This window comes from Chlorocebus sabaeus, chromosome 6, assembly GCF_047675955.1.
Source record: "Chlorocebus sabaeus isolate Y175 chromosome 6, mChlSab1.0.hap1, whole genome shotgun sequence".
NCBI lineage: Eukaryota > Metazoa > Chordata > Mammalia > Primates > Cercopithecidae > Chlorocebus > Chlorocebus sabaeus.
Window position 1 is genome coordinate 23,590,963 of NC_132909.1, and position 22,110 is coordinate 23,613,072.

At 54.7% G+C, this 22,110-nt stretch overlaps 2 protein-coding genes across 3 annotated transcripts; both read right to left on the minus strand.

The window, feature by feature from the left end:
- Positions 1-5,516: 5,516 nt before the first annotated feature.
- HAMP (hepcidin antimicrobial peptide) lies at positions 5,517-8,828 on the minus strand. The gene is made up of 3 exons (XM_007996338.3): positions 8,035-8,828; positions 5,882-5,941; positions 5,517-5,792 (listed from the first exon to the last, which is right to left on the minus strand). The coding sequence occupies exons 1-3, from the start codon at positions 8,122-8,124 to the stop codon at positions 5,688-5,690; spliced, it is 255 nt and encodes an 84-aa protein (XP_007994529.1). The 5' UTR covers positions 8,125-8,828; the 3' UTR covers positions 5,517-5,687.
- Positions 8,829-10,898: 2,070 nt separating this feature from the next.
- USF2 (upstream transcription factor 2, c-fos interacting) lies at positions 10,899-21,726 on the minus strand. Of its 2 annotated transcripts, XM_037991532.2 has the most exons (10): positions 21,525-21,726; positions 21,210-21,256; positions 21,003-21,121; positions 20,687-20,887; positions 20,102-20,252; positions 19,892-19,979; positions 19,564-19,622; positions 11,930-12,024; positions 11,648-11,776; positions 10,899-11,555 (listed from the first exon to the last, which is right to left on the minus strand). In XM_037991532.2, the coding sequence occupies exons 1-10, from the start codon at positions 21,584-21,586 to the stop codon at positions 11,466-11,468; spliced, it is 1,041 nt and encodes a 346-aa protein (XP_037847460.1). In that variant the 5' UTR covers positions 21,587-21,726; the 3' UTR covers positions 10,899-11,465. The 2 variants fall into 2 exon arrangements, with proteins under 2 accessions (XP_037847460.1, XP_037847459.1); XM_037991531.2 differs by having other exon boundaries at positions 10,899-11,776; positions 21,525-21,625.
- Between the last annotated feature and the right edge of the window lie 384 nt (positions 21,727-22,110).

Here is a 22,110-nt window from a genome sequence, read left to right on the forward strand (position 1 = left end):
ACAAACTGGGTGGCTTAAAAACCAGAATTGAGGCCAGGCATGGTGGCTCACACCTGTAATCCCAATGCTTTGGGAGGCCGAGGTGGGTGGATCACGAGGTCAGGAGATCGAGACCATCTTGGCTAACACGGTGAAATCCTGTCTACTGAAAATACAAAAAAATTAGCCAGGCATGGTGGCGGGCTTCTGTAGTCCCAGCTACTCGGGAGGCTGAGGCAGGAGAATGGCGTGAACCCGGGAGGCAGAGCTTGCAGTGAGCGGAGACTCCTCCACTGCACTCCAGGCTGGGCAACAGAGCAAGACTCCAACTCAATAAATAAATAAATAGATAAATTTTTTTAAAAACCGCCAGAATTGAGCTTGAATTCCAAGATCAACAAGATCAAGGTGCTGGCAGCGTTGGTTCCTTCTGAGGGTGTGAGGATCTGTTCTGGGCCTCTCTCTGTATGACATCTTCATCTTCACATGCTCTTCCCCTGTATTCACCTCTGCCCAGATTTGCCATTTATTTATTTATTTATTTATTTTTGAGACATAGTCTTGCTTTGGTCATTGAGGCTGGAGTGCAGTGGTGCAATCATAGCTCACTGCCACCTCGACCCTCCAGATTCAAGCGATTCTCCTGCTTCAGCCTCTAAACAGTAACTGGGACTACTGGCTTTTTTTTTTTTTTTTTTTTTTTTTTGGTAGAGACATGGTCTCACTATATTGCCCAGGCTGGTCTTGAATTCCTGAGCTCAAGAGGTCCTCCTGTGTTGGCCTCCCAAAGTGCTGGGATTACAGGCGTGAGACCCCGCACCCTGTCAGATTTCCCGTTTTTATAAGGAAATCAGTTCTATTGGATCAGGATTCGCCCATCTCCTTTTAACTTGATTACCTCTGTGAAGACCCTGCCTCCAACTAAGGTCACATTCTGAGCTACTAGGGGTTAGGACTTCAATGTGACTTTGGAATTCCTAGCAACAGGAATTCAGAAGGAAGCTCTCAGCCGTGGGGAGCTCTCACTTAAAGCTTAAAGCTCTCGTAGACAGGGGCTGAGGCTTGATCCATCCAAGGGTCCTTGCTGTCCTCAGACAATGCTGGCAGTTTCACAACCAGTCCTCCGCAGGACTGCGGCTTGCTCAGAATGCAAGTTCAAGGGCCCCACCTTGCACCTGTGGAATCAGAAATTCTGGAGGCCCAGTTATCTGCATTTTGTTTATTTATTTTACAGACAGTGTCACTGTGTCACCCGGGCTGGAGTACAGTGGTGCCATCATAGGTCACTGCAGCCTTGAATTCCTGGCCTCAAGTAATCCTCCTGTCTCAATCTCGTAAACTACTAGGATTATAAGTGTGTTCCACCACACCCAGCCTCATCTGCATTTTATTTGTATTTATTTATTTATTTGTTTGTTTTTTGAGACAGAGTCTCATTGTATCACACAAGCTAGAGTACAGTGGCAAGGTCTTGGCTCACCACAGCCTCTGCCTCCCAGGTTCAAGCAGTTCTCATGCCTCAGTCTCCCGAGTAGCTGGGACTACACGTGCGTACCACCACCACCACGTCCAGCTAATTTTTGTATTTTTAGTAGAGATGGGCTTTCACTGTGTTGGCCAGGCTGGTCTCGAACTCCTGGCCTCAAGTGATCCTCCAGCCTCAGCTTCCTAAAGTGCTGGGATTACAGGCTTGAGTCACTGCACCCAGCCCCATCTGCATTTTTACAGGCCCTCCAGGAGATTTTGAGCACGCTGAAGTTTGAGTATCTCTGCTTTATATGTTCTCCCGTCTCTCTAGGACCATCCCAGAAAACTGCTTGCTCAGGGGAGAAGAGCACCCCATGTCATTAAGTGTAATTCCTGATTTCAGGTTTCCCACCTACAGGAGGGAGGCCTCCACCATCCCCTGTCAATATGAATCCTTTACATTGAGGAAGCATTGGACAGTTTCCAAAGCAATTTCACAGTCATCCCCTTTGTTGAGCAACTCTAGAGCCAGATAAGCTAAGTCCTGTACAGATGCTTCTGGTTTTTTTTGTTTGTTTTTTGTGTTTTTTTTTGGTTTTTTCTTTGTTTTTTTTTTGAGATGGAGTCTCGTTCTGTCACCCAGGCTGGAGTGCAGTGGCATGATCTTGGCTCAGTGCAACCTCTGCCTCCCGGGTTCAAGTGATTCTCCTGCCTCAGCCTCCTGAGTAACTGAGATTATTTTTAGGTGTGCGCCAACATGCCCGGCTAATTTTTGTATTTTCAGTAGAGATGGGGTTTCACCATGTTGGCCAGGCTGGTCTCAAACTCCTGACCTCAGGTGATCCACCTGCCTCAGCCTCCCAAAGTGCTGGGATTACAGGCGTGAGCCACTGCGCCCAGGGCTTCTGTTCTTTTAAAGGTAAGGAGAGGCCAGGCATGGCGGATCACACCTGTAGTCCCAGCATTTTGGGAGGCTGAAGTGGGAGGATCATTTGAGGCCATGAGTTTGAGACCCACCTGGGCAACACAGCCAGATCCACATCTCTACACAAAATACAAAACTTTAGCGGGGTGTGGTGATAGGCACCTGTGGTCCCAGCTACTCAGGAGGCAGAGGTGGGAGGATTGCTTGAGCCCAGGAGGTCAAGGCTGCAGTAAGCCATAATCACACCACTACACTTCAACCTGTGCTATGGAGCAAGACCAAACTAAAAAAATAAAATAAAAAATACAGATGAGGAGGTGGAGCTCCGGATACGAAGAAGATGCATGCAAGATGTTATAGCTAATAAGCCAAGCTCACCACGACTCCCCTCTCCCTACCCCTCAGTCTTCATTCAGGAAACCTCCCCTCCCAGAGGACAAGCCTCTGTGGATTCCAAAGCAAGGCAGACGTTGGTGGTGCACTGGGACTGATCTGGCTCCCAGCTGGGCTTAGTTTGGCTCACAGAATGTTAATGTAAAAAGACAAATTCCTTTGCTCAGTTGCCAATACTGTAAAAGCAAGAAATCGCAAATAAAAATAGGAATTCCCACCTTCTTTTGACAAAATCAGAAGCTCTAGCCAGGTTTACCTGCCTTGGGCGTGGCGGCCGTGTCTTGGAGTCCTCTCCCGCCAAGCCTGGGCCTTCCCACTCTCTGCCCACACCCAACATTGAGGCTGATGACCAATGCCCTTTACCATCAAGTGAGAGCTGTTGCTTCCTAGGAGCTAAGAAGACAGTGAAATACAGCTCCTATCTCTGTTTCTATCAAATGTGGGCCGACTGGGCACGGTGGCTCACGCCTATAATCACAACACTTTGAGTGGCCGAGGCGGGTGGATCACTTGAGGTTAAACGTTTAAGACCAGGTTGGCCAACATGGTGAAACCCTGTCTCTACTCAAAATATGAAAATTAGCCAGGCAAGGTGACGGGTGCCTGTAGTCCCAGCTATTCAGGAGGCCGAGGCAGGAGAACCGCTTGAAACTGGGAGGTGGCGGTTGCAGTGAGCCGAGATCGCACCACTGCACTCCAGCCTGGGCGACAGAGTGAGACCCTGTCTTGAAAATAAATAAATAAATAAATAAATAAATAAATAAACAAATAAATAGTAGAAATATTTTCCCAGTTTCAGTTTCTAATACATCGGGCAACTAGAGATATAGCCCACTTCAACAAGAGCTTTTTGGAGTCCTCAATAATTTCTCAGAACGTAAAGGGGTCCTAAGACCAAAAGGTGTGAGGGCCACGGCCTTCAGAGGCCGTCCAGGTGTAGTGAATGAGCGAGGTACAGGGGATTGTTACATAAGAGCATCCTTTTTTTTCTTTCTTTTTTTTTGTTGAGATGGAGTCTTGCTCTGTCACCCAGGCTGGAGTTCAGTGGCCAGATCTCAGCTCACTGCAAGCTCTGCCTCCCGGGTTTATGGCATTCTCCTGCCTCAGCCTCCCAAGTAACTGGGACTACAGGTGCCCGCCACCTCGCCTGGCTAGTTTTTTTTTTTTTTTTTTTTTGTATTTTTTTAGTAGAGACAGGGTTTCACTGTGTTAGCCAGGATGGTCTCCATCTCCTGACCTCGTGATCCGCCCGTCTCAGCCTCCCAAAGTGCTGGGATTACAGGCTTGAGCCACCACGCCTGGCCTAGAGCATCTTAAGTTGTATTCTCTCAGGAAGGGTGCACTTTGCACGTGAAACATATAGGAATATGGTTCACCTCCACAAGGCACTGAGTTCCTGCCCATTCTTTTTTTTCTTTCTTTCTTTTTTTTTTTTTTTTTTTTGAGACAGGGTCTCACTCCGTCACCCAGGCTGGAGTGCAGCAGTGCTATCTTGGCTCACTGTAACCTCCATCTCCAGGGTTCAAGTGATTCTCCTGCCTCAGCCTCCTGACTAGCTGGGATTACAGGCACATGCCACCATGCCTGGCTAATTTTTGTAGAGACGGTGTTTCACCATGTTGGCCAGGCTGGTCTTGAACTCCTGACCTCTAAGTGATCCACCTGCCTCAGCTATGAATCACCGTCCATTCTTAAAAGCTGTGTTGCTCTCATTTTGGTTGCCCCACTTTTTTCTTTTTTGACACTGGGTCTTCTTCTGGAACTCCCAGTCTTTAACAATCCTCCCATCTCAGCCTCCTGAGTAGCTGGGACCATGTAACCACATTGGGCTAGAAACTGGGACATTTAAAAGCATGAGATACACCAGCACACAATCCATTAGCCATCTGGTGATGATGCCATCAGGTGTCACGGAGCCTCCTGGAAACTCCATTGTATACTCATGAGAGAACCAAGGTGAAAAAGGCAAATAAACATCTTTGTAGGCCGGGCACGGTGGCTCACGCTTGTAGTCTCAGCACTTTGGGAGACTGAGATGGGTGGATCGCTTGAGGTCAGGAGTTCAAGACCAGCCTGGACAACATGGCAAAATCCCATCTCTACTAAAAATACAAAAATTAGCTGGGTTTGGTGGCGCGTGCCTGTAGTCCCAGCTATTCAGGAGGCTGAGGCAGGGGAATCGCTTGAACCCAGGAGGTGGAGGTTGCAGTGAGCCAAGATCGTGCCACTGCACTCCAGCCTGGGTGACAGAGACTCTGCCTCCAAAAAAAAAAAAAAAAAGAAAAAAAAATGTCTTAGTAGTTTCCACCTTCAGGAGCCCTACAAAAGGAGTCTCCGGATCTTACTTTGAGAACCTTTATAGCAGTGTCCAATGTTTTGGCTTCCCTGAGCCACACTGGAAGAAGAATTGTCTTGGGCCACATGTAAAACACACTAACACTAATGATAGCTGATGAGAAAAACAAAAAAAAGTCACAAAAAATTATCATAATGCCTTAAGAAAGTTTACGAATTTGTGTTGGGTGCATTCAAAGCCATCCTGGGCTGCATGTGGCCCATGGGTGGGACAAGCTTGCCTTATAGGCACTGATTTCTACGGCTGTTTTAGGAAGATCTCAAGGAAAGGAAACATTAAGTTTCATCCCCGTTATTGCAACATGAAGGGGGAGAACAGAAACGAATTTTCTTCACCAACTTTCCTGGCAACCTCCAGGACACACCAGCCCCACATGACCCACCAAGCACTGACGCTTGCAAGGCAGGGTCAGGACAAGCTCTTAGCACAGGCCCTTGGCGGAGAGAAAGGACAACAGACACTCTGGTTTGGAAAACAAAAGAATCAGCCGTTTTATTCCAAGACCTGTATTCTGGGGCAGCAGGAATAAATAAGGAAGGGAGGAGATGGGGGCAGGGCAGGAAGATTCTACGTCCTGCAGCACATCCCACACTTTGATCGATGACAGCAGCCACAGCAGAAAATGCAGATGGGGAAGTGGGTGTCTCGCCTCCTTCGCCTCTGGAGCATGGGCTGTGAGAAGGAAGGGAGTGTGAGCAGGGAATTGACCTGGGCATGCAGAGGGAGCAGGGGGCTGGGAAGGGCGTCACTGGTGTGCTCACCGTCCAGCTGGCCCTGGCTCCAGCTCTGTCCTGAGGTTGCAGCTCTGCAAGTTGTCCCGTCTGTGAAAGCAGAAGGGGGCGTTGAGGATGGCAGGGGGCCCAGCGGACCTCTGAGACTGGCTCCCAGCAACCTGCTCCTCTCCGAGTGGCTTAAACCCAGAGCTCAGCTGGACTCCTAGGAGGGGCCTTGCTTTCTTGCTTCTGCTCACCTTCCCATGGGCGGCTCTTCCTAAAAAAAAAACCTCCCAGATTCGCCGCCTCCTCTTTCCACAGCTCCTACTCTTCTTTGGGACATCATCTTCCCTTGCCTGGATGACAGTGCCAGCCTCCTAACACATCTCCCTGCATTCTTGCCCCTCAATCCATTTGCCACACAGCAGAGTCACTTTTTTTGTTTGTTTTTTAGACAGTCTCCCTCTGTCGCTCAGGCTGAAGTGCAGTGGCACAGTCATAGCTCCCTGAAGCCTTGACCTCCTATGCTCAAGCGATGCTCCCGCCTCAGCTTCCCGAGTAGCTGGGACAGCAGGTGCACGCCACCACACCCGGCTAATTTCTTAATTTTGTGTAGAGATGGGGTCTGGTTGTGTTGCGTAAGCTGGTCTCAAACTCCTGGGCTCAAGTGATCTTCCTACCTTGGCCTCCCGAAACTCTGGGATTACAGGCATGAGCCCGACTGGCAGACTAATTTTTTTAAAAATGTGGCCAGTGAGATTGTGGTTTTCTCCATTTAAAAACCTATAGGAGCCTGGGCACAGTGGCTCACGCCTGTGATCCTAGCACTTTGGGAAGCCGAGATGGGAGGATCACCTGAGTTCAAGAGTTCAAGACTAGTCTGGCCAACATGGTGAAACCCTGTCTCTACTAAAAGTACAAAAATTAGCTAGGCGTGGTGGCGGGTGCCTGTAATCCCAGCTACTTGGGAGGCTGAGGCAGGAGAATTGCTTGAACCCGGTAGGCGGAGGTTGCAGTGAGCCCAGATGATGCCATTGCACGCCTGCCTGAAAGACATAGCAAGACCCCGTTTCAGACAAAAACAAAACAAAACAAAACAAAACAAATCCTATGGGGGCTTCCTCTTTACTCCAAGGAAAAATCAGCGTCTGTACAGTTGCCCACAAGACTTTGGGACTCTGCCCACCCCTTGGCCTTATCCCCAAGTCCCACTGTCTCCTCTTGCTCAGCCTGACCATGGGCTATGCCGGTTCGTCCTCTCCTCGGGTCTCTGCTGCCTCCATCTCTCACCCTCCAAGACGAAGGCCAACTGTCACTTTCTCCTGAAACACTTGCTTGACTGCCAGCCCCTTGACCGTGCCGTGGGCCCGCCACCCGTGGCATGTGCCTGCTGTCCCAGCTATTTGGGAAGCTGAGGTGGGAGGATTGCTTGAGCACAGGAGGTCGAGGCTGCAGGGAGCTATGACTGCATCACTGCATTCCAGCCTCAGCAACAGAGGACGACCCTGTCTCTAAAAAACAAACCAAAAAAGTGATTTACTGTGTGGCGAATGGATCACGGTCACTCTACCACCGTCTGTTATGTGATTCACGAATAGCATATACTAGACACAATTATTTGTTAATGTTTTCATCAGTCTTTAACGAATTCCCTGACCAGGATAAGAGGTCTCCTCTCTCATCTACCTTGTTCATGGCCTTGTCCTCACTGTCTAGAATAAGACTCCACACAGCGTAAGGGCTTCGTAAGTACCCACAAAATTAGGACCTTCCAATCCCTGTCACTTGGTGCTTCATCGATTTCTGTTCTTTTTTGGAGATGGAGTCTTGCTCTGTTGCCAGGCTGGAGTGCAGTGGTGCAATCTCAGCTCACTTTGCAACCTCCACCTCGCAAGTTCAAGTGATTCTCCTGTCTCAGTCTCCCGAGTAGCTGGGATTACAAGCACCTGCCACCACGCCTGGCTAACTTTTGTATTTTTAGTAGAGATGGGGTTTTACCATGCTGGCCAGGCTGGTCTCAAACTGACCTCAAGTGGTCTGGGCATGAGCCACCATGCCTGGCCTGGTTCCTGTTCAGCTGCCAGTCCCCCTGAGCTGTCCTGAGCTCTGCTCAGTGCTTGGGTGTCTCTAGTGCCCTAGGCTGGGGCCTGGCTCTCCCATCCCTGCTGCCCTTCTAAGGAGCCAGGCCACTGGGCTCTCACCTGTTGTGGGAAAACGGAGCCACTGGTCAGGCTGGCGAGGAGGAGAAGGAGGAGGAGGCAAGTGGCCCAGATCTGGGAGCTCAGTGCCATCGTGCCGTCTGTCTGGCTGTCCCACTGCTAGGTCTTGAGCTTGCTCTGGTGTCTGGGACCCAGTGACAGTCGCTTTTATGGGGCCTGCCAGGGGAGGCAGTGGTCTGGGCCCCCTCCCCTTTGCTCTGACTCATTTCCAAGAAGGTGGTGGCGCCGAAAAGGCGGGAGAGATAAGCGGGAACAGAGCGACAGGGAACAGGGTTGTGTCACCCTCAGCCGGCAGAGGTGTGTTCAGGGGGTGGGGCAGACGGGGTCACAGACACACACTGCTCGCCAGCCATCTGGGGAGCCCTTTCCCCATCATGATGTCATTCTGCTGATTGAGAAAAAGTTACCCCTTTTGCTTCAGCGGTTAAGCAGTCTGATGATCTGAATCAAGGTTCCGCTCTCCTTCACCCACTTCCCTACCGCCTGCATGCACACAGGGCATGGCCAGCAGCTGCCAGGCTCCTCAGGAGTGTCCGGCATATTGGGGGAAGCATCCATTGCTTTAAGCTCTCACCACACATGCATAGGTTCTGGCAGGGAACAGTGGATAGCCCTGAGCATGGCGAGCATCAGCGTGTGCCCCTGATCCACACGTGGTGTTTTCACAGCGTCAGACCCTTGAGACGTGTCTCTGGTAACTGGAAAATGTTTGAGCAAACTTTTGGCCATAAATGACAGCAGTAATATGGCCCAGTGCGGTGGCTCATGCCTGTAATCCCAGCACTATGGGAGGCTGAGGCAGGAGGATCGCTTGAGCCCAGAAGTTCAAGACTAGCCTGGGAAACGTAGGGAGACACCATCTCTACAAAAAAAAAATTTTTTTTAACAAATTTAGCCAGGTGTGGTGGCACACATCTGTAGTCCCAGCTGCTTGGGAGGCTGAGGCAGGAGGATCGCTTAAGCCTAGGAGGTTGAGGCTGCAGTGAGCTATGATCGTGTGACTGCATTCCAGCCTGGGTGACAGAGCGAGACCCTGTCTATAAAACATAAAATAGCAGTAATAGGAATAGCTGACATCTGCTGTCTGATGAGTACGTTTTATACGATGGCACACGTGTTGACTCACTTCTGCACCAACTTAGCCTGTGCCGCCTGTTCTCCCAGCAGCACTTGCTGCCCCACCTTCAGCTCTGCTTTGTGTTCAGGGGCTGCCTTCTCAGTCACCCAACCCCAGGGGCTTGGGCTCCCCAGACCCCACTCCCTTTCAGGAGCCTCCTCCACATCGGACACTCATTTCCTTCACTTTACAGAAAAGGCACTGAAGGCAGAGATCAGGGCATGGCCCAAGCTTGCCCAGGCAGAGGTAGAGCTGGGATTCTGACCTGGACGGCCTGAACCCAGGGCCTCTGCTCTTACCCACCAGGCTTCCCCATCTCCCCTAAAACACAGCAGGGTACAGTGGCATGCTAGAACTGGCTCAACAGAGCAGACCATGCACATCTTGAAACTCTCATTCACTGGCATCATGCCGGTACCCTGAAATCAGCAGTGGTGGGAGTGTTGGCACCAGGAAATGGGCAAACCCTACAAGCCAGGGACATTTTTGGGGAGCCAGTTCCTTAGGACACCACTAGCTGGGGGATGAACCCAGGCGGCCTGACTGCAGTGCCTTCATTCCTTTCCACTACCAGGCCCAGCTCAGGGTGCACACGGCCCAGGGGATCCACAAACCTTGGTTCCAGATGGGCCCTTGGACATTTTGCCACTTTGCCTTTCATTCCAGGGCCATCCAGTGTCAGCCCAGTCACCAGAGCCTGGGGATGTTGCTGTCGAGGAGTGAACACTTCTTCCTGACTGCTGAACCGCTGCCAAGGCCCACTCAGGCACAGAAATGGACAGGCCCTGCCATCTGCCTCCTCATCCACACCACGTGGGAGGCTCCTCTTGTCACAGCTTGGGGAACAAAGCGAGACCTCATCAGTACAAAAACCTGGCTGTGGTGCTATGCACCTGTAGTTGGTCAAGGCTCCAGTGAGCCGTGATCATGCGCCACTGTGCTGTAGCCTGGGTGACAGAGTGAGACCCTGTCTCTAAAAACTAAACGAATAAAGATGGCCTCAGATGGGAATAGCTAGGAAAAGGAGACAGGACTCTTGAGGGAAGAGACGATTGCGGGGTGGGGAGGACATTTGGGAGGAAAAGCAGAGCATGGAGCTTCATAAGGTGAGCAGAGTGGCAGGCCCAGCTCCTGGGAGTGGATGGAGTTGAAGGGGGCTGCAGAATGAGGCAGGGTCCAGTGAATAGGGGCGTGCTCACCCGGGGACTCGGCAGCAGCCCCCAGCCCTACCAGGCATCACTGCATCTCAGCTCAGGACAGGTTTCATCATCAGCAGGGGCAGGGGTCACAGCACAGGCGCCAGAGCCTCGGTGCAAGGCGACAGGCTGACGGGCCAAGCTTGGCGCCCTGGCCATCTGCCCTTCCTGGGGGTGAGGGGCTCAAGGCCAGGCCCCACTATTGGCTGGTGCAGAGGGGAGGGCTTCAGCCCAGCAGAGCAGGGCCAGGGGCTGGTTGTGTTTTCAGAACTGCTGACACGGAGACCCCCGCCTCTCCTCCAACATGGGACATGTCCTTGACCCCGGCTCCCCACACCCTCATGCATGCCTAGGGCCTCAAAGGGGACATTCATTCCTTAATTCCTTCATCCATCCAACCAACCACTGGGTACCAGGTGGTGCAGCTGGCAGGGACTGCACACAGCCATGTGCACAACGGTGGAACCATGCTGCGTGGAGCTCTGTAGACCCCAGGCCCCTCCCCATTCCCGAGATGGACAGACACACAAGCAGACAAGGCGGGGGCCACATGGGGCCAGTTTATTGCAGTTAAATACCTCTCTCTCTCTATTTTTTTTTGTCAATTTTTCCATAAAGAAAATTAAAACACACACACACACACCCAAAGGGGAGCAAGGACCCAGAAACAAGAGGTGGGGTGGGACCTGGCCTCCCTGCATAGGTCCAGGCCCCGGGTGGCCCCCCAAAGGCTCCCCTCCTTCCCATCAGCACCCTGTCTCAGTACCTCCAGAGAGCAGGAGGCAGCGGGACGCGGAAGGGCCTCTGTCCCCCTCCCTCTTCCCTCCAGGTGAGACCACTAGAAGTGCCGGGGCTTAGTGAGGGCCGGGAGAAGGGCGACAGACAGACGGATGGGGAGGGAGGATACCGTTTCCAAGTGGAGGAGGGCGGTGGGCACTGTATCCACAGAAATCCATTATTTCTCCCCGTTTTTTGTTAAAAATCTACTATAAAAAAACGCAGCTGGGGGAGGGGCGTGTGTCCCTCTCTGTGCTAAGGGCTGGGGAAGGGGGCAGCAGAGGCCGGCGTGGGCGGCGGCAGCTGCGCGGTGGCGGCGGGCGTCACTGCCGGGTGCTCTCGCCCACCATCTCCAGGTTGTGCTGCTGCAGCTGGGCTCGAAGCAGGGCGTTCTCATTCTTCAGCTCCTCGATCTGGCGGACACGACGGAGGACAAGGGAGCTGAGGGCCAGCGCCTTGCATCTGGGGCTCCTGGGCCCTGACCCGCTCCAGGCCCCGCACCCACCTGCTGCCTCAGGAGCTCGTTGTCCATCTGCAGCCGCTCGGCCTCTTTGAAAGTCTCTTGCATGCGCTGGTTGGTCTGGCGCAACTCCCGGATGTAATCGCAGGCCTTGGACAGGATCCCTCCTTTACTCTGGGGGGCGAGGGGACCAGGAGCCTTAGGGCGGGCACCACCCACTGGCCTCCACCCCGGGGAAGACTCCCGAGCCCCATGGCAGTTGGACTTTCTGCATGCAAGGGTTGGGGGCCAGGCCCACCGCAGCCACTCAGGGTCCGGGATGCTCACCGCTCCCGTCTTGCTGTTGTCTGCATTACAGTCTGGAATGATTTTCGAAAGCTGGACGATCCAGTTGTTGATCTTGTCCCTTCGCCTCCGCTCCACTGCGGGAAACAGAGCCACAGCCACGGCTTCGCTGACAGGGCTCGTGCCCGAGCAGCCGTCCTCACAGGACAGAGGCTCAGCCCAAGGACACCCAGGCACAGCACAGGCCCCACTGAGACCACGGCCCTGGGAAGTGAGGGGCTGCACCCTGAGCCCAGCCGGCCCCCACCCCAGCTTCTCAAGAGGAACAAAGAAACCTGGGCCCTCCAGTGCCACATACGCTTTTAGGATGGGCGTCAAAGGTCAAGCACTTTGAGTTCGTTTTACGGGCCTGCCCGACCATACTTGCACAAATTTGAATCGACAGTTAAGAATAAGGAAATTTCTCATGGTAATTGGCGTCACTGGCTTCTTTTGAGAAATGGAGCTCTGGTCACAGTGGGCACGTACTGGGAGGCAGGGATGGGCAGAGCCGCTCTTCACAGGACTAGTGCCCCTCTCTGGCTCCCACGGCCCCTGCACTGAATTCTCCAGTGTCCCCAGAGACTCTGGGCACCATGATGTTGTTTTTTAACTCATCTCTAATTCCAAGTCTGACCATGTTTCACCCCTGCTTAAAATCCTTCCACAGGGTAATGGCAGATCCCAACTGGTATCTGCAGCTCCCAGGCCTGGCCCACAAGGCCAGGAAAGACACAAACCCTATGCTGAAGGCCAGAGATGGCAACTTATAGAAGATTTTACTTAAAAAAACCCAGATTTGTGATTTTACTCCATAAAACTCCACAATCTCACGCCAACGGTGTCGGCCGGGTAGCAGCTGTCCCCAGACAGAGCACAAGCCTGTCTCTGGCCACATGCCAGCCTGATACCTGCCTGGGGTCTGTGTGCCACGGAGCCTGAGACCCCTGACCCAGGGCCTGCTAAAGCCAGGCTGTCCCAACCCTTCACCGCCTGCCAAGCCCCAGCACCAGGCACCGTGGGGACAGGAAAGAACGCTCAGCTACCCCCAATTCCCACCCCACGGAACCCCAGCCCCCTGCCAGGGTGGCCCATGCTGTCTGTGGCATTTGCGGAGGGGAATGAAGCCTATAGCCAGGGCGGATGCGGCAGGAAGGCCGGGGGTCTTTTCAAAGCCTTGGATAATGGTGATGGGATACCAGGCTGGGGTCCAGTGAGCCTGAGAAGGAGGGGTGGGCCACAGCCTGCCCATTACCCTCACACCCGGAGATCAGTTGCTCCCCGGCCCCGCCGTTCCCTCGAGAAGACTGAACCCACCCATCGGCAAACCCCTCTGGGCTGTGGCCGTGTGCCGCTGACTGGCCTCTCCCTGCCTCCTGTGCCTCCCACTCAAGCCCGAGTGACAAACCCCCCTGAATGACATGGACTCTCCTCCTCCCACCGTGACCACTCTTCCCTGGCCTCTCTTCCACCCTTGAGCTCCCTCTTTCCTCCAAAACCAATACCCGAAGATCAGAGCTCGCTATGGAGCACGGTCCAGGCCCTGCACTGGGCTCAGCGAGTACTTGCTCCCCTATTACTATCACGGTGCGCCGAACCCTCCCACCAAAGCCAGCCACACCTGCCTTTGGGAACTCTGGCCAAAAGCAGCAGCGGAGTTGACAGTCCAAGCCCGGAGACACCGCTGGCGCAGTCCCCAGCAGAGCACTCCTCGCCCAGGGGTCCGTGGAGGAACTCGGCAGACGGCCTTGTTTCGGCCTCTGCCTTCCCTCAGCCCTCTCAAGGGCTGGGCACTGGCTGCAGCTACATCCTCTCCAGTGCGCGTTTACTTCTTACACACCTACTCTCTGCCCTACTGTATGCCAGGCCCTCCGCCAGGCCGGGGTCCAGGGTGAAAGCGGCCCCACTGTGCCCCGTTGGCACTCGCAGCACCACTGTGGGCAGGTGGCACTAACCCCATAGCATTTGTGTCACCACTGAAGACGGTACAAAGTGCCTCAGGAACACCAGGCGCCGAGCCATGGCCTCTGCACGGGAATGGGGGTGGGATGAATCCTCAGAGATCCAGGAAACATTTGGGCTGCTTCCTGAGAGAAGGGCTCTAAGGCAGGCAGGTGGGAAGATCCCAGAAATGTTGGCTTGAAAACCATTTCAGGGTGTGCAGGGGCGGGAAGAGGTTGTAAAGATCGGTTGTCAAGGCCTTGCGTGGTCTGCTCGCACATCAGGACCACGGTGCTCTGTTCTATAGTGAATTTCAGATCCTCCTCTAGAGGCCCAGGCCCTTGAGTCTAGGCCCAGACTTCAGCAGGTGGTGATGCTGTCCAGCCTGTAGCTTCGGAACACCATCATGGCACATTTGAAATACAGGACCAAGGCCACGTTCATTCCACAGAAGCACCTCAGTAACTCCATAGGACACTTAAAATTCAGAGGCTAGGCGGGGTGGTTCACGCCTGTAATCCCAGCACTTTGGGAGGGCGGATCACATGAGGCCAGGAGTTCGAAACTAGCCTGGCCAACATGGCGAAACCCTGGCTCTACTAGAAATGCAAAAATTAGCCAGGCATAGGGGTGTGCGCCTATAATCCCAGGGACTTGGGAGGCTGAGGCATGAGAATTGCTTGAACCCAATTGCACTCTAGCCTGGGTGACAGAGAGAGACTCTGTCTAAAAAAAAATAAAAAATAAAAAAAAAAAAAAAGATAAAATTCAGAAGCGAAACCTTCCAGGACTGAAGGAAGAAATGGACAAATCCACAAACATAGTGGGAGACATGGACATCCTTCTCAATGATTGGTAGAACAAGTAGACCAAAAAAAAAAAAAAAAATCAGAATAGAAAACCTGAACACTCAACCAGTGTGACCTCACTGACCTGGGGGGACATTCTGCCTGACGGCAGCAGACACCTGTCCTCGTCAATGCCCCAGAAGCTTCCGCCAAGCTAGGACACATTCAGGCCCGTCGGGTAAGTCTCATCAAATTTCAAGGAACTGAAATCATACAGAGTATGTTCTCTGACCATAACAGAAATTAAAAATCAGTAACAAAAAGATATCTGGAAAACCCACAAATATTTGGAAATTAAGCAATCTGCCTCCAAATAACAGAAAGGTCAAAGAATAAATCACAAGGAAAATTGGAAAATACTTGAAACTGAATAACAAAAACACAACACATCCCAGTGGGATGTAGCTAAAGTGATGTTGGAGTGAACTGGCAACTCTAAACGCGGTTAGGCAAAGACAAAGCTTAAGAATCATCTCAATCCCTGCTGTGAAACATAAATCCTGTAAAATAAAGATTTTAGTAGAAAATTGAAAAAAAAAATTACCTTAAAAAGCCAGGGATGGGGCATGCCAGGGGAGCCAAAGCACAAAACCTAGCAAACTGAATCCAAAGTGAGTAGAAGGGGCCGGGTGCAGCGGCTCACTCCTATAATCCTGGCACTTTGGGAGGCCCAGGCAGGTGGATAACCTGAGGCCAGGAGTTCAAGATCAGCCTGGCCAACACGGTGAAACCCCATCTCTACTAAAAATACAAAAACTAGCTGGGTGTGACAGCGGGCACCTGTAGTCCCAGCTACTTGGGAGGCTGGGGTAGGAGAATCACTTGAACCCCGGAAACGGAGGTTGCAATGAGCTGAGATTGCACCCTGTGACACAGCGAGATTCCGTTTCAAAACAAAAAAACAAACAAAAAAACAAAGTAAGCAGAAGCATGAATTAGTAACATTAAGAGCAGAAATCAATGAAACAGAAGCAGCAATCCAATCTGGCACCTAAAAATCAGATTTCACATAGAAGTCTCGATTTCTGGCTTCTCAGAGTTTCTGACAACAGTGGCCCTAGATTCTGACAGAGCAGCAAGGGGAAGGTACTGGGCAAGGGCCACCCTTCAGGCAGGACACATGTGCCCCAGATCATTGGGGGCCCCCCACACCCTTTCCTATTTTTTTCTGAGACAGGGTCTGGGTCTGTTGCTCAGGCTGGAGTGTAAAATCAGCTCACTGCAACCTCCATCTCCTGGGCTCAAGTCACCCTCCCACCACAGGTTCCCAAGTAGCTGGGATTGTTACAGGCATGTACCACCAGGCCTGGCTAATTTTTTAATTTTTTTTGGTAGAGAAAGGGTTCTGCCACATTGCCTAGGTTGGTCTCAAACTCCTGGGTTCAAGTGATCCGCCTGTCTTGGCCAAAATGTAATCCCAAAAGTGCTGGGATTCCAGGTGTAAGCCACCACACCCAGCCACACACCCCTTCCTAACATGCCAAGTACACCTCCCTCCCTCAGGCCCCTGCAGGCATTTGAGTTTGTGACTCTGGGATGATCTCCTGCGGTACCAAGAAGTGGTGGGAAGGAGGGAAAAAGAAGTGAGAGAAGCGGATCTGAAATTCACCATAAAACAGAAACTTGGGGTTTGTGGCCATAAGGGAAGAAGAGGGCAGGGCTGAAAGCAGCTCTGGTCTTAAGTTTCTGGCTTGGGCACCTGTGACAGGGTTAGCTTTTGCTGCTCTGCAGAGGAACGTTGCATGAGAGCCTTTGGAGAGGGGAGATGGCACATTCTGTTTTGGGCGAGTTGAGTTGGAGGCATTACAGGGATGTCCGAAGATGGAAATCTTGAACAGGTAGTTCAGAATGTGGGGCTGGAGTTGCAGTGAGAGGAATGGAATGGGATGGAAACACAGTTCCTTGCATTACCAGGAGCCAGGTGGTGGGCAAAGCCTGGGAGGACATCAAGGAACAGTCCTCAACTTTTTGTGAGTCACACACTCTTCTGGAACCAAGAAGAAAGAGGAACACCTACAAGTGGGAACAGAGTTTGGGGGATACTGACCAAGAGCTTCCAAGCCTGTCGCTGGGCCTCACACATCATACACCTGAGGCCGACGGAAGAGGGGCTGGACCTTATGAAATACCAGCAAGACTGGGCGTGGCAGCTCAGGCCTGTAGCCAAGGCTGGAGGACTGCCTGAGGCCAGAAGTTCAAGACGAGCCTGGGCAGCATAGCAAGACCTCGACTCTACAGATAAAAAAAAATGACCCCATGTGATGGCACCTGCCTGTGGTCCCAGCCACTCAGAAGCCTGAGGTGGGAGGATTGCTTGAGCCTGGGAGGTCAAGGCTGCAGTGAGCTGTGATTGTGCCACTGTACTCCAGCCTTGGTGACAGAGTGAGACCCCCTTCTCAAAAACAAAAGAAACACTCGCAGCTAAAGCAGTTTCTCAACTTGTCCACTATGACAAATCACCTGAAGAGCTGATGGAAAACACAGATTCCCCAGCACCCCCACCTACTCACTTGGAACGAGGAGAGTCCTGGAAATTTCATTGTTAACAGTGGGGCAGGAGAGGCAAAGATCACAGCAGAATCAGAGAGGGTGGAGGAAAGGAAGATTCCAGAAAGGAACAGAGGGAAGCAGGCAGCGTCAGATGCTTGGAGCCCAGACAGCAAAGGAGGCCAGTTGATGTGGCAATGGGGTCACCATGGGTGACCTGAGTGGAGCTGTTTTGGTAGAGCCATGAGCCAGACGGCCGAGGGTACTGGGAGGATGAGCAGATGGGGCAGATGCTCTGCAAGTTGGGAAAGCAGACAGGACGGGGCTGGAGAAGTGGGCAGGTGACGAAGACTGCTTCACAAGGAGAGAAAGTCTCAAGACTGCCTGGAGTCACATTAACCGAGGGAGAGGCAGGGGTGAGAGTGGGGTGGGAGGGTCCCCGAGTCCTCTCCTCAGCCTGTGTGGCCACCTCGACTCACTGCATCCCCACCAGGTGTCGGAGGCAGCCGTGCTTCCAGCATTTCACAGAGGGGAGACAGGCACGGAGATTAAGAACCACCTTGATGCCCCACCATAGGTAAGTGGTAGCGCGGGGGCTGCTCTGGGGGCCCCTCAAACTCAATGCATCCCAAAACCAAGCTCAGATGCACCCCTTCCCTTCCAAGCATGGAGGGGAGTTCAGCACGAAATCCTGACTCTCCAGCCATGGAGTCCTCCCCCCATTCCCCTCAACCCCTGCCCTGTCTCAGGCCTGACACCCGAGTGGTGTCCTATCTCCCAGCCTCTTCCCACCACCTTTGCCAGCAGCCTCCACGCACAAACCCCTCCGCTGGCTTCTCATCACCCTGGAAGAAAACCACAGGAGTCCAGACAGCCACACTGGGGACTTCTTCCAAGGTCCTCCACCGTCTGGCCTGGGCAGCCCCTTCCACTGCGCCGACTTCCTCTTTCCTTTCCTGAATTCTGCTCTTCTGCAGACACACCACGGCAGTCCCGGTTCAGGGCCTGGCCTGTGTCCTAGCTCTTCCCTCTGCCCAGCACTCTCCTGAGTTCTCAACAGGCCCCTTCCCTCAGGTCCCTTCAGGACTCTGCTTCAATGTCACCTCTCGAAGAGCCCTTCAGAGCACAGTGCCATGCCGCCATCACCCGACACCTCCTTCCCCGGCTTTCCTCTCCTGCCTGTGACTGCCTGTGCTGCCTGATGCCTGCTTTGGCTGTGTATGACTCCCATCTCTCCCACCAGAACACGCACAGAGAGCTGAGACCTTGTCTGGCCTATTACCTGCTGCATTGCCATATCTGAAGACGCAAAACGGGGGCTGGCCGTAGTATGCACACGCTGAATGAATGCCTGAACTCAGAGAGGAACTGCTCAGAACACAACTACCTGGGCCACAGACCCCAGCCCCATTGCCACCGTTAGGACTGAGATTCAGCGCCTCACTCAGGCATTTAAGGCCTTCCTGATCTTCCCGATCTTCCCTCCTGAGGCATTCCAGATGGAACTTCTCCCACAACCAAACCAGCACCCCACAAAGTAACCTGACCCAAACTCCCCTCTCCCTGGGGAAGCCTCACCCCAGCCCACTCCCCATCAATGTCCCACAAGACCCGTGAGACATGAGCCCGCCGGCCTTCGAGCCTCCCCAACGCTCCAGGCCAGACTCCAGACCTGGCACAGGGCTTGTGCCGCTCGGCCCAGAACCCATGGGCAGTAAATATTTGTTGAATGATGGTTGTTTGGGTATAAGCACTCCCCTGGCACTTGCACGCTGCTGTGCCCACTACAGTGGCTACTGACAGGTGGGGCGGGGGCGAGGGGACAGTGTCGAAGGCCAAATGACCTGAGGTGAGACTTGGTGTTTCTGGAAAGGGCAGGATGCTCCGGCCTTAGGCAGCCAGAGGCAGAGCTTCATGCAGTTTCTGCCTCAGATGGGCTCCCTGGGGGAACAGACCTACTTCTGGAGGCCAGGCAGGCATGGGAATGAGGGATGTGAGCATGACAGCTGCCACGTGGAAAGGTCAGCTCAGGTGAGCCCGGTCAGCCCCAATTTTCAAGTGGGGCAGGCAATCCGTGTGGGAATGTGAAATCCACCATCTTAGATGTGGGCCATGAATTCAAGATCACCAGCCGGGTCAACACATGGCCAGTTCCAGTTCACACCCCCTGTCCCTCTATTTCTGACACTGTACTCTCCCCTCGTTGCTCACTGTCTACCTTTACAGCGTCTAGCAAAGCCCTCTGGAGCACTTGTGGCCTGCCAGGAGTGGCTTCCCTCTCTGTCACTCCACACCCCGGGGCTGGCTGAGCCTGTGAGGGCGGTGGTCGGGGGGGGACCCGGAGCCACACCTTGTCCTCACCTTCATTGTGCTGGGCTCTTCTCCTCTCATCTCGGGGTGTTCTGGTTCCATCAATTTTTCTAGAAAAGGAGGGAAAAAAAGGGGCATGTATTATCACAGATTTGTTTGCCCAAGCATTTATTAAGTATTAGACTTAAAAATTATCTTTTTCAGGTAAATCCGTGTGCAGAAACGAGATGATACTTTATGTGCACTAAAGAAGTAGAAACAGGCAAAGAAAAAAAAAATTACACCATGTGCCCGCTTCATGCTAACTGCCCAGCTTCTACTCCAGAAACCCCTCCCTTCAGTTCCAATGCCAGGCCCTCCTGGTGTCCCCTGCACATACGGAGAGTAGGGGTGTGTCCGGGGGGCGATCGTCCTCTGTGTTCCTGTCTGAAGCACATCCTGGGGCGTCATCATGACATAGAACTGGCCTGCAGGGATAGTGGGGGTTAGTGGCAAGACAGGGTGAAGTCAGAACTGGTTGCAGGGGCTTCCCTCCCTGCTGGGCCCGTTGCCTCCCCGACCTGCCAACCTGGCTTCTTCCTCTCCTCACCTCCAGCCTGCAAGCTCTGGTCTGTGGTCTGTACGGACACAGCCGTAGTATCTCCCACACTGGACGCTGGGAAATAGGCAAATCGTGCCTCCCCGCTGACAGCCTCGGCCGCAGGGCTGCCACCATTGCTGAAGGGATTTTGGATCACAGCCTGGGGAGTAGGAGGACAGAGACTACCCTTAGCTTTCTCTGTTCCTCTATCCGGTCCCCTCATTGCTGTGCTCGGGGTTTACTGCATTCTCCGCAATTAACAGGAGTGGGGACTCCTTCTGCGAGTAGCATTCTGTCCTGTGTCTCAGACAGCCCTAGAACATGGCAGGAGGTCAGCGATCACTTGCTGAGCCAATCCGTTTTGAACTCTAAGAAACTTTCCTCTTAGACACATCATTCCCATTTTGCAGAAAAAAAAAAATTCCAAGAGCACCGTCCCCAGGTTTCAAGGTGCACAAGAGGGATCTGACCCCATGCAGCCTGAGGCTTGAAGGCAGCATCTCCTGGGTGACACCTGCCCCACCCCCGGGGATCCCCAAGAGCAGAGCCAGTGTCCCCTCTCCACCCCCCGTCCAGGGGTGGCAGGGCACCTACCAGCGGGAAGGGCGCTGCAGGACCTGGGGGCACAGAGGCAGCGGCGGGGCCTGGGCGCTGGGCTGCCCCGTCCACACCCACCTGGGTCACAGCCTGCTGCCCCCCCGCGAAGGCAGCGGTGGACACGACGCTGACGGCGCCAGTCGTGTCGCCCTGGCCGTCCAGCTGACCATCAGTCACCTGGACTACGCGGTATGTCACCTGCAGGGGGCGGCAGAGCGGCGAGGCCGGCGCTGGGGCCAGGTCCGAGCCTTCCCGGCGCGCCCGCCCGCCCGCTCGCTCGCTCGCTCGCCCGCCCTCGCGGCCCGCCGCTCACCTGTCCTCCATTTGTCTCTGTGCGGAACTGGTACTGGATGTTGTGGTCGCCGAACGCCGCCTGCTGGACGCTGGTGATGGCCACCGCTGTCTGCTCCTCCGCTCCTGGGCCGTCCCCGCCTGGGGCCGAGGAGGGTCGGGGCACGATCACGGCCGCGCCGGGCGCCCCCAGCCCTCCCCGGGCGCGGCCGGCCCCGCAAACACTCACCTTCCTGCAGCTCGACGCCCTCCTCCGCCTCGGGTCCCTTGTCGTGGCTGCCGGGGGCACAGGAGAGCGGGATCAGCGCGGCTCGCGCCCCCGCCCCCGCGCCCAGCTGCAGGGCCCCCGTCCCTCCCGGCTGCGCCTGAGGCCGGGGGCGCTGCCGGGGCCGGGGTCCGGGGGCGGGAGACGCCGGGTCCCCCCCGCCTCGGCGGCCTCCATTTTGAGCCGGGCCCGCGGCCGCTCGGGATCATGGCGGCCCCGGCCTGCAGGCCGCGGGGCCGGGGCCGGGGCGCGGGGGCACGGCCAGGCCGGGGATCTTACCTGGCGGCGGCAGCAGCGGTAGCCGAGGCAGCGGGATCCAGACCCGGGTCCAGCATGTCCATGGGGGGGGCGGGGGCGGGGGGGGCGCGGGGCCCGGGGGGGAGGGGAGGGGAGGGGAGGGAGGGAGGGGAGGGGGCGGGCGGCCGGGGGGGCCCGGAGCCCGGCGCTCACGCCGCGCGGCAGGAGGGGACGGAGGAGATACGGGAGCCGCTCGCGCTGATCACGGGGACAAACAGTGGGGTCATGTGAGGAGGAGATGCCGCCGCCGCCGCCGCAGCCGCCGCCGCTCCTGCAGCCGCTGCAGCCGCCGCCGCCTCCGCCTCCACCCGCCCGCCGGCTCCGGGCGGCCCGAGGCTCCGGGACGCCGCGCGGCCGCCCCCAGCCCGCCCGCCCGCCCGCCCGCTGCACGCGGCCCTCGGGCCTCCTTCCCTGAGCAGCCGCCGCCGCCGCGACTTTTTTTTTTGAACACGGCCCGCCCTGGCTGGCCGCCGCCGGTGCCCTGGATCGCCGGCTCGCGCGGCCGCCGCCCGGCCTGGCCCAGTCCGGCGGCGGATCGCTGCTGCAGCCGCCGCCGCTTTCTATTTTT